Below are 12,856 nucleotides of genomic sequence, written 5' to 3'. Positions count from 1 at the left end.
GTTTAAGATAACATTGAAGTGTACAATATCTGATCATACATTATGGTAATTAAATAATGGGCACATGATTTTACGTTATTTCTTAAAAGTGCATAAAAGAAAATTTACATAAATTAACTCATTATCGAGTTGAGTAACCTATTACGAATTTTTTCATATTTTCAAGAATTTTTTTATTATTATGTTGTCCAAAACTTATTGCATCCTCTATGAAATTGAGGTTTTATTTTTGATAAATTTCTCCATATTTATGAAAATGATATTCATTGACTATTTAACACCTTTCATATTAATTCATCATATATCCGTTATTTATCATGATCTTTAAGTTTGTATCATATTTAAATGAGCGATGCATCAAAGAATTTTTCTTCAACGAAATTTCATTATTGAATTATACTTATAGACTTGATTAATGCTCGATTTTGTTTTATGAAAAGTTCATTATGTTTGGACATTTCAATTAAAGGGTGTTATTATTTTTACCATTTATGTATGATGACATGCCTTTGAGTAAAGGTTTATGATTGACGTTTTAGGGTTACTCATAATTGTTTATAATCGACTAATTTTATGATCAGATCAAGAATGTCTGTATCATTGATTAGGACCATGCAGTGTCACAAGAAAAGCTAGTGTGATATTTGAAATTCTACATATTTGCTGGATTGTTTAGTTATCGCCACAGTGATGCTAAATTATTATCTTGTAATTGTTGTATATTTGTGTCCTCTTAGTTTGATTTAACTATTAGAACAATGCTTCTCACAAGTAGTTTTGGTTCACAAATTTAAACAAGCATTAAGGTTATCTAAATGTTTCATATACATGTGAAATAATAGCCACCCACAGGTGACTACAACTCATGTTATATTAGGTTGAACATATTTAAAATTATTGGAGTTTGTTAATACGTTTTAGGACGTGAGTTGCCCACAGGTGATTCTAGGTATGGTATTAAACAAATATAATGTTGTGTGTATGACAAGGTAAAATATGTACTAATGTTTTTCATGTCTTACATTGTTCCTTGATAAGGTTTTACCCACAGGAGAATCTTGTTGAAGGTATGTAACTATTATAAGCTTAATTGTCATTTATCTCTATTATAAATTTCAGATTTTGTTCTTATTAATTATATATTATATATGATTATTTTGTAGACTTTTAATGCTCCATTTTTTGGAAGATAAAATTGTTTATCACCTGATGATTTTTCGCGTTACTGTGTAAATCTATCGATTGCATTATGAATCTCAATCCATGGATGTTTTATCGAACATTCATTATTGAAATTGAGATGCATTATAGATAAAGTGAAAATCATAAAGTCTGATAAAGGTGGTGAATATTGTGAAAGGTATGACAAAACAAGATAATATCCTAAATCTTTTGCATAATATCTTCAAAGGTTTGGAATTGTTGCTCAATACACAAGGCCAACTTATCCTTGGCATAATAATGTATATCAAAAGGCTAAATCATACTTTTATGAAAATGGTTAGAAGCATGATGAGCCATGCATAATGGCTATACATTTGTGGATGTTTGTTCTTTCTGCAACTGTGTAATTTAAATAGATTTCCAGTAAAGTAGTTTCAAAGACACACTTTGGACTAGAAAGGATGGAAACCTAGTTTAAATCACATTTAAGTTATGGTTGTTCATTTGGAGGTGAGGGCTTACATTCCAAAGAATGAAAATTGGATTTGGAAACTGTTATTGGTTCATTGGTTTTCCTACATAATCCAAATTGTATTCTTTAACGTTCTAACCGTAGTACGAGACTTATTGAAACCGAAAATATAAATTCGTTAATGATGGCATAATCAGTGGGAGTACGTGGATATATTTGTTCAATAAATCATGATAATGATCCCTTCATTTAATATTTCTACAGATATTATGAATCTTCTCATTATCAGAATGTTAGATAATGAAAGACCACAAATTACTGATCCAATACTCCTTAATATAGCTACTGCCAATAAAGAATTTTTTTGATAACAACATGAACCAGCATTAAGAAGGTCTCGACAGAGATTGAAAGAAAGTTATTCATGCTGTTTCAGTGATTTTCTTACGAGAATTTATTACATTTTGATATGGAACGGCAAAGAATCGGTTTTAGGTTCACAAATATTATGTGTAATAATTTTGATTAATGGATTGATGCTGTGTGAGCAAAAAATCATTGGTTGAAAGTCAAGTCTCGGATATTGTTTAATTGCTCGAAAGACACAAATCAGTTGTATGAAAGTGGGTCTTTCTAACCTAATACGACTCTGATAGCAATTTTAAACGGTATAAAGCAAGACTTATTGCCAAAGATTTTACTCTGAAACGACGCATTGATTATAAATAAGTTTTTCTCTCGTGTCAAAGAAAGACTTATTCAGAATTGTCATAGTATTATTAGTAGCTCAGTATGACCTAAGAGTTGCATTAATTAAATGCGAAAATAGCCTTTATTAATGATAAATTTTAGTCTACAAATTTTAGAAATCAAAGTATGAAATTTAAGAAGCCTCCCATAATGGTATATGAAATTCAACAAAACTATAAATGTTTCAAGTTTTGGATGAAATTATTACAGATTTATGCATATACCTCAAGATCAGTGGGAGAAATTCATACTCTTAGTCTTGTATGTTAAGACATACTACCTTTATGCATATCTCTATATTTTTTGAAATAAAGGATATCAATGAAACTTACCATGTGATAGTAATATCATATGGATTACTAAAGATCTCATATAAGGCATATATCGAATTCTCAAGGAATTTTGACATATTTAACAAATTTTATTTCATGTTGGATAGAAGATATAAATTTAATCTTCATTACATCTTAATTCTGATATGAAACTTATAACAAGTTGTTGATATGTTAACTAAATGCCTAAAGAATTGAAGAACAAATTACAGGAAATCTATCAAGAATTTTGAGATACTATTTTAACTTATGTCTTATAATTAGTTAGCAAACCCAACAAGAGTTGATTGGGTTTTCAGACTTCAATTTTTGTGGATGTATGGATTATATAAAGAAAGAATCCATTAATACTAGTCCCGCAATTGAGTTTGAATATTTATGACTGCGATACTTAGAGACTTAAGGTTTGTCTCTACATTGCTGAAATTTACTGTCTTAGTTTCGCAGCATTAAAGCACGATATGATACAAAAGGAACAAAACACATGAACGTTGAGTATGTATGCGTGAATTAGGAAATTCAAAAACAATAGTTTTTCATTTATCGCTTAAGCACAATTGCATTCGGAGATGCACTTAATTAACAATTACCTTTTAAGACCTCTTAAGAAAAGATTAAAATCTTAGGTCCGTGTGAGTAATTGATTATTGAATTCAGCTAATTTATGTGCTTATTTTTTGAAAACTGATTGAGCTCTTAATAATGTACTTCTGGATTTATTTCTGTATCCATATTTGGTATACACCTATGTGAATGGATGAATGTTAACAGAAATTGTCTTTCTTTTGAAGACATAACTGGACCATTATGATATCCCCATTTAAGGCCTGATTAAGTAAGTTGCTTGTGTTGTGGTACATGGAAGGGAACATGTTGATAACAAGACAATGTGCCACCGCCATGACTTGCATACGTAATTTGCTTGGTTAAGGTATTACGTTTAACCATTAAATTTGTTTAGCAATTATGTGCGCTTATGTTTTTCTATAATTAACCGTTAAATAAGTTATCATATGGACCAGTGGGAAAATGTAAGAATATTTCTATACATATAGAAATATCCTGTAGGCCCATGTAATAACTTTGGTTAATTAAGAATATTGCTAAATATTTCGGTTACCATTCTAGGGGATTAATTCCTATTAACTCTTCCTTGATGGACAGTCGAGATCTAAGGCTAATACTAAAACCCTAGGAACTTGGTCCTCTCTCTACCTATGAAGAGGAAACAGTGACCATCACCATTGTATCCAATCCAAGGAATTAACAACTCATTACGGCTAAGGTCAAGAGAGAGAAACCATGACATCCACAAGGTATTATCGCCGCTCCAAAGATGATCGGTAACATACAATGGATTAACGCTAAAGGTATTTTCCATACACTCTATTCGTATATTATTGTGTGATTATCTTGAAGTTCAACGATCCTAATTTAAGTATCTATAAAATTAAATCTTATACACAACTCATTGTCTCTACATTTGAGACCACCGCATCATTCTTGTAACATGAGTATAAGATGTTATGTGAGAGATCATGAACCAACACCTGCATTTACCTGAAAGTTCGCTGAAAACCTTCAAAACTGCGAATTTTAAGACTGCGCAAAGAAAATGATCTTTAGTTTACCATTTTATATGACTTTTAGTGTCACACACAAAAATCTTAAGATCTTCCACATGAGAAATTCTATAGGAACCTTCTGGATTTAGTATGATTTTTCTAGATAACTGAAGAACGTGCAATTGGGGATAGTTTTATTAATTGGGGGATATAAATTACTATCCTCATCCAATAATGTCTGTTAAGGGGTATTCTTCGGGGGTGGAAATACGAAACTATCCTTTAAAAAAAATAAAAACTAAATCAAACCTAAATATTCTCCACTCCCTTTCAAATTCTAAATATTCCCCATTCCTTTTCAAATTCTCTTATCCTTCTCCGACTCCTCACTTTGAAAATGATTTTTTTTTTTACATTCGGAAGTGATGAAGACCATGCCGGAAATAAATTTTTTTTACATCGCCGAAAGTGATGAAGATCATGCCGAAAGTGATGAAGACTATGCCGAAAAATGGTGTGACATGCTTGGTAACTGACATTCAATGCCGTAACTAATTTTCGGCATGCTCGATAGAAATCTATCAATGCCGATAGTCAAGTGAAAAAAATTCAATTTTCTGAGTACTTTACATCATGTGCCGGCAAAAAAATTTTAAACAACATACTATGCCGTAAGCAGTACCGGCATGCTCGAGAATTAACTCCCTGTGCCAGCAGTGGACTGAGTAAACTTAACGGGAAGAAGCATTGGGTTTATAGCTATCTCTTTAAGATAATTTCACAAAAAGAAAAAAACTAGACATGAGTCATGACATGCTCCACTAGACTTTGCATTCACACCTAAAGTTCCTGAAGTGGGAAGAAAAGAGGAAACAACTCGTTTCCCAACTGCATAACCTCTTACATCAATTGAAATGTACGCCACATACATAAGACGAAAACCCATAAACGAGAAAAGCACGATAGAGAGGATGCAAAAAAGAAGAGCTATTCTTCTGCAACAACACCGATCTCACCCTTTTCAAGCAACTCATAAAATGACCTCACTTTTCTTTGCTCATTCCAGTGATGCATCTTCCACGTACCACCAGCAACCAAACCAAGAGCGATCCCAATACAGATCTCCTTGACCACACTAGGTCCCTTCAAATTTGCATGAGCAATTCTACCGCCAGCCATTGGATCTCACAAGTTGAAGAGTGCTTTTTTTGTGAGAAATTTTGATCCCTAAATCGGTCGCTCAAGAGACTAACGCCACATGGATGCGATACTTGAATGGTTTTCATGCCATAATATCCTGTGACGGCATTGTTTGTTACAATGCCGGCAGACCCTCGCAATTTAGTTGTTGTTTCTGTGTAATTTTTTTATACTGCCGGCGTTATTATTTTATAAACTACTATGCCGGAACAGAGGCTTGAAAACTAGTAAAAGTTTCTGCTGAAAATTTCTTCGCAGCCGGCGTAGTAAGTTTTTTAAAAATAATGCCGGCTATTGTTTCGGCATTCTCGACAAGTGGTTTTCAATGCCGGCAGTACTTACAATTTAGAGATTTTTTCTGTTATGGTAAAAACGACCTCAATCCAAATGGATTTGCCACTATTCAAGAAGGGGGTGAATTTGGTTGCTTCCATGGTGTTGATTACAGGCGAATGATTATGGGTTGAAGCTGTTAATGGTTAGCTGCCGCGAAGAAGTGCAGGTGATGGATGGTCTGACGTTGCAGAGGTGAAGTCGTGTCGGCTGGTGGTGTAGTTGAGATGAGAGCTGGCAGCCAGTGGTGTTTGTTGGATGCTGTGACGATATGGCTTAGGTTGAATCGATGGCGGGGGTTGCTGAAATCCTGAGACAACAAACAAGATCGTTGGAGCAACTAACTTGGACAGTGTGATTTGTATGAGATGTTGATACTGCTGGAGGATAGACGGTGAGAAGTTGAATGAGATGGAGAGAGGTGATATTGGCTGGTGGAGAGATATTGTCTCAATAATCCAAAACGGTGAATGAAGGTGCTCAGGTGGTCCGTGTATGCATATAATTCATCACTCGTCACGTGTCTGGACAGACACACCTGGAGGACACATAGCCTGGAGCATCGAGATATGTGCTATGCATGGATATCCAAGCAACACGTTTCATCAGTATAAGACCATCATCTGATGGATCTGAGGACTGAGAATCGAGGAGCATTGAAGGAAAAGGTTACTGCGAAGCACTTAAGAACACCCAAGAGTTCACTTTATTCCATCTTGAGAGGGATCCAAGATCAACGGCAAGGGTTGGTCCAACTGACGCGGATGTGACAGGGGTGGCAGACAATTAGCTGGCGCGTGCAGACGACCCAACCACCCGCATTAAACACCCTAGATTAGCATACGTGTCAACCAACCTGTGGAGGGGGAAGAGGCGACTCATCGTCACCAAGTATAAACCGCTGGGGGCATCGGTTCAGAACGAAGATACCAGCGGGATCTTCACAAAGAACAAGAAGATAAGATTCCAACAGCCTCTGACGGTGGACTCCATGTACCACTACTATAAATACTCCTCCCAACCAAGAGAGAAGGGGTCGACCAATTGAGAGAAAAACTAGAGAAGAGTTTAGGAAAGAGAAATAGGAAGAGTAAGTATGGTTTCTATTCCCCATGGCATCGTTATTCACCTAAAAGTCATTCGACTATCTTTGTAATATCTCCATACATAGTGAAACCCTCAACCCCGTGGACGTAGGCCTTAGTACTGAACCACGTAAATCATTGTCTCATTTACATTTCAGCACTTACTTTCTGTTATCATTATTATGTCTTGTGATATATGCTTCGGAGCTGTGTAGAATAATTGGATCGATCCCTCACGACTAGACAAGGACGAGTCCAAAGGCTCTGAGTCGATGAGTCAACGTGATCCGTGTCGTTTTATATTTACATTATTTTACGTATTGTTTTATCGGCTCACGCGAATATTGTTTGTGAACACGTGGATGCCTTCGTAATTTATGTGTTCACAATCTGGCGCTAGAAACAGGGACTCTATCCCGGTAAAAGATTTATCTTTCCTGTGATTTTACCCTCTTGGACTCTCAGCGCTATTCCATGTGAAACAGTGTCTTGAATACGTCTCCATCGCTTTGTTATATTTCTTCTCAAAAACATTATTTCTTATAACAAAAGCCCATCAGATCTCATTTTCCCTCACATATGACTTAGATTTTGAACCATTTTAAACCAAACCGCCAGGATCTATTCTTTTCAAGTTTATGCTAAGTACTTTTCAAACTGCGCTTTAGATCTGTTAGCTTCGGATTTATGATCTTCGGATCTAACCTTCATTTTGAAAAGATTCTCTTTGATACCTTAAAGCGTTCGAAGGGATTTCCTTCGGGCTCATTCATAAGTGCTTTCTTTGTATTTAACCTGTTTGATTTGAAAAGATTTTCCTCCAAGAGGATCCCGCTACGGATTTGTGCTTTCGTCGGATTTATAAGTTTTCATAGTCCCTTTAACTTTGATCAATTAAATAAAACCGTCGAATGATCGCATGTAAAACCATTTAAGAAGTCAATACCTCTGAAGAGGGGAATAATAGCTGGATTCTCTCTTTTTACCTTCGGTGTCTCGGATCCATGAGTAGATCTGTGTTTTCAAAGTGTTTGGATCTCTCCAGATCTCCATTTTTAGTTCTCTATCTCTTGGAAATTTTCGATCAAGTTACGCTTTTGGGCCTACACGCTTGACTAGCTTTACTAACAGGATCCACATGGATATCGGATTTTCGATGATGTTTTACCTGTGCAGGCAAGTAAAGCAAAAATGGAAAGCACGATGCAGTAAAGGCTAAGGCATCGTCCAAAGAAACACCCAGGACAATACCAGTCATGACACGCAGCAAGCAAAAGGGTGAAAAAGCGAAAACAACAAACTAAAATCCAGACACTGTGGATATCACCTCCCCGTCAAATACCAATGATGTAGCAGCGGCGGCTCACAAAGCAGCAACAGCAAAAGCCGATGCAGCAAGAGCTGAAACAGTAAAAGCTGATGCAGCAAGAGCAGCGGTAGTAAGAGCAGATGAGCTAAAGCCGAGGCAGTAAAAGTCGCAGCAGCTGCCCGCGTCCTTGAGCAACGAGAAAGAGTTGCAGAATCATCAATACCACATCCAGCCTTCGGGATACTGCCAACAAATGAGCAGAATCAAACTCTGCCAATAACTCAGCCATTGCTGACAAGAAACCGGCCGTTACCCCCGCAAGTGGAATTACAGATAGTGAACACCGAACCTCCCATCCCCCTAATCCAAACGGTTGATGAAGATCATACCATGGCCCTTGGGGGGAAGGGACGACTCGGCACCCCAAACCAAGGATCAAATCATTCCCCTCTGTTGATGGCAGAGCTTGAGGAGATAAAGAAGAACCAAAGGGTGTACGCAGAAGCAGTGGCATTGCTGGCCCGAGAAAACCAAGAACTCAGAGATAAGATCGCCCAAAGCTTGGGAGCAACTCACCAACATAACGAAGCCTTGCACGAAGCCAACTCTAAAGCACCTGAGCCGAATCATGACTGAAGAATGGTCGTGACAAATGCAGCAAATCTAGAACCATTAAACCGAAGACCAACCAGAGGAAACAGATCCAGCGATCCAGATTACGTCCCAGAAGACTCGGACTATTTCGACAGCGAAGATCAAAGACCAAGTCAAAACCCAGCCAACGATGATCACCATCGTGCCATGGAGGACCTTCGTGTCAGAATGATTGAAGAGATCAAGCAACTAAAGACTAGGCACGGAGGGGGGAGACTAGAAAAGGTGATGAGGGAAGAAAACACCACACCGCTGACCCCACGACTGGCCAAAGCGTTGATCCCCCAAAAATTCCCTGTTCCAGCATTCGAATGTTACGACGGATCCAGCGATCCGACAGCGCATATTCGTTATTACAATCGTATCTTAGACCGATGGGATCAGGACGATGCAGTCCTCTGCAGGTATTTTCCTTCAAGTCTAAAGGGATCAGCACTATCTTGGTTCGACAACCTACCGCCCAAATCCATCAACTCTTATGGCCAGCTCACTGAGAAATTCTTAGAGACTTACATGTACAACAAGGCTGTCAACGCAGGAATGGACAAGCTCTTCTTGCTAGCAACCGCTTACAAAGAGACAATCAGGGAGTATACCGACAGATGGCATAGGATTTTCCAAGCCATAGGAAATGTAGATCCATTGGTCAGCATCAACTGTTACAAGTGGGGACTCGATAGAATGAGCCAGTTATTTGTAGAGATCCACGGAAGTGTCCCCAAGACAGAAGGAGACCTTCGAGTAATCATTGAAAAGCATGCCAGGCTGGAGGAGATCCAACGGGAAAACCCTAGGTCCCAAGCTCAAAGATCTCATAGAACTAATTCTGTAGAACAAACCAGCAGATCAAAGAGAGGTGGTTCGGCTGAACGTCCTAATGATGATAAAAGAGGACAAAGGGATGACCGTCGACGTGACGATCGGAAATTCGAAGATCAAGTCTTCACGAAGCTAAACACAAGCTACACGCGCATCCTGAGGGAGATCAAAGGCAGAAAAAACCTTGAGTGTCCATGGTCCAAAGGGAAGCAGCCCCTAGGTCCGCAAAATCAAGAGATTACTGTGAATGCCAGGGATTGATCCGAAGATAATTCATCACGAGCTTTGTATAAATCCAGGCACGCCCCCCTTCAGACAGAAAGTACGAAAGGTAGCACCAGAGTATCACCAAGCAATTGAGAAAGAGCTCCGCAAATTGTTAGAGGCAGGATTCATCAAGGAGGTCAAATACCCTACATGGATATCGAACATGGTCATAGTACCAAAGAAGAATGGGGGAGTAAGGATATGTATCGACTTCACCAACCTCAATAAAGCATGTCCGAAGGATAGCTACCCGCTCCCAAGCATCGATCAACTGGTGGAAGCTGTCGAAGGATACGAAGAACTATCATTTATGGATGAATATTCTGGCTAGAACCAAGTAGCCCTTGCTGAAGAAGATCAACAACACACGGCATTCTACACCCCGCACGGCCTTTATTGTTACACAAGGATGCCCTTTGGACTTAGAAATACAGGGGAAACATACCAGAGGATGGTTGATGCTATCTTCAAGCCTTGGATCGGGAACACCTTAGAAGTCTATGTCGATGACATGCTTGTCAAAAGTAAGTTGCGCAAATACCACCATAAGGACTTGAGGGACATTTTCAAAGCGATGAGGAAACACAACATGAAAGTAAACCCGGAAAAATGTACATTCGGCGTTACATCAGGCAAGTTTCTCGGATATTTAGTAACGAAGAGGGGCATCGAAGTCGATCCAGCCAAGATACAATCTATCGTGGAGATGCCATCTCCGAAGAACCTGAAAGAAGTTCAAAACCTTAACGGATCCCTAGCAGCTTTGGGCAGGTTCATCGCCAGGTCATCTGACAAATGCAAGCATTTCTTCAACATCCTCAAAAAGGGAAGCAAATTTGAATGGACCAAAGAATGCGAAGAAGCTTTCCAGAAGATCAAAGAATATCTCGCAACAATTTCAATCCTACAAATACCCGATCCCGATGAGGTCTTGGACCTTTACATAGCAGCTACATAGGATGCGGTCAGCGCAGTGTTGGTCAAAACTAACACGAAGATAGAACATCCAATCTACTATGTCAGCAAGACACTCAATACGGCAGAAAGAAATTATACGAAGATCGAGCAGCTCATCTTGGCGCTAATATGGGCCACCCAAAAGTTGAGGACTTATTTTTTGACTCACTATATTCGCGTTTCGTGCAAAGCACCGTTGGAAGTTGTTCTCAAGAGCGCTGGGAAAGAGGGAAGGATAACCAAGTGGAACACTCACCTGGACCAGTTCAACATTATCCATGAAATCCAACACTCCCAAAAGTCACAAGTCCTGGCATATTTCCTTGCAGATCTACCCCTGGATAACGACGAGGAAGTAAGGGGCATGCCAGAAGCATACGAAGGCAAAGACCCAATCGACATCCTTGAACCCTCAAGCCAAAGGCGATGGGAGGTCCTCGTAGACGGATCAAGGAATAGAGAAGGAGAAGGCATCGGCATCGTAATCACTACCCCCACTGGGGAGAGGATTGTGCATGCGCTGAGGTTGGAATTTAAGGGACATACCAACAACACCGTAGAATACAAAGTTGTAGTACATGATTTGCATTTAATAATAGAAATGGAAATAACCGATGTACGACTGACAAGTGATTCGCAACTAGTCATACGACAGGTAGGGCTAGAGTACAATGTCTACGATGACATCCTCTTCGCATACATGGCTTTGTCCAAACCTTAGCCTCACAGATACCAAGCATCAAATTCCGACACCTATGCAGAAAAGATCTTAGGAACGCCGACGCCTTGGCATACATATCATCCATGCTGAAAGATGAGAGTGTTAAAGCCATAAAAATATCAAGGGTGTATGAATCTTCGATCACCCCACAACAGTCCTTTGCTACGAATCGTGAAGACGATGTAGGGGAGGAAATTGGTGACGATGTTGTGGGGGAAGACATTGTTGAAGACTTCATCGAAGGCGATATCATGACAAGGGAAAACGAAGACGAGGACTTCAACAATGAAGAAGACTGGAGAGCCGAGATTCACCGTTATCTTGAAGAAGGAACGTTGCCAACAGAATTGAAGCAAGCTAGAAAAATACAATCAAAGGCAGGGAGATACGATCTTCGTGATGGGATATTGTACAAGAAGTCCTTTCTTGGACCACTGCTACGATGTTTATCCAGAGAGGAGGGGCATCGTATTTTGAAGGACATCCACTACGGGGACGCAGGTAACCAGCGGAATGAGATCACTGGCGGATAAAGCAAAAATGCAGGGATACTATTGTCCCCAGATGATCTGAGACGCATCCAGGATGTCCAGGAGATGCGAAGAATGCCAGCGGTTTGCTAAGAAAATTCACGCTCCTGCCACAAAGTTGAATTCAGTGGATAGTCCCTGGGAATTTTCAAAGTGGGGTGTAGACATCGTTGGCCCCTTTATCGAAGGATCAGGGAAAGGGTGATTCTTGATCGTAGCCACAGACTACTTCAGCAAGTGGGTAGAGGCCAAAGCCTTAGCTAGAATCCGAGACGTGGATGTGTTCACATTCATCTTTCAGAACATCATTTGCAGGTTCGGCATTCCCGCAGAAATTTTCTCGGACAATGGCAAGCAATTACAGGGGAAAAACATAGATATGCTCTTCGACACTTTCAAAATCAGGAAAAACAAATCAACCCCCATCTACCCACAGAGTAACGGCCAGGCCGAGGCTACAAACAAGACCCTTGGTCTCATTCTCAAAAACCAATTGGACGAACATAAAGGACGATGGTGCGAACAATTACACAACTTTTTATGGGCATACCGAACAACACGAAGATCTGCCACAAGTGAATCACCTTTCCTCCTTACGTACGGAGCTGAAGCAGTCATCCCGACAGAAATAATCATGCCAACTACGAAAACCGAAGCCTGGGAGAAGAACCTCACCACAGATATGATGCTGGAAAGGC

At 39.2% G+C, this 12,856-nt stretch overlaps 1 protein-coding gene across 1 annotated transcript; it reads right to left on the bottom strand.

The window, feature by feature from the left end:
• Nucleotides 1-5,270: 5,270 nt before the first annotated feature.
• Nucleotides 5,271-5,508, bottom strand: LOC113293194 (cytochrome c oxidase subunit 5C-like). Its single transcript, XM_026541910.1, has one exon. It carries the CDS (start codon nt 5,460-5,462, stop codon nt 5,271-5,273), a length of 192 nt encoding a protein of 63 aa, XP_026397695.1. The 5' UTR covers nt 5,463-5,508.
• Between the last annotated feature and the right edge of the window lie 7,348 nt (nt 5,509-12,856).

This window comes from Papaver somniferum, chromosome 7 (genome assembly GCF_003573695.1).
Source record: "Papaver somniferum cultivar HN1 chromosome 7, ASM357369v1, whole genome shotgun sequence".
NCBI classification, from domain to species: Eukaryota; Viridiplantae; Streptophyta; class Magnoliopsida; order Ranunculales; family Papaveraceae; genus Papaver; species Papaver somniferum.
Note: the sequence above shows the minus strand (reverse complement) of the source record. Positions and strands in the feature narration are given on the sequence as shown.

Excerpts from the sequence above, each read along its gene's own strand:
- LOC113293194 (XM_026541910.1), bottom strand. The coding sequence starts at position 5,462 with ATGGCTGGCGGTAGAATTGCTCATGCAAATTTGAAGGGACCTAGTGTG.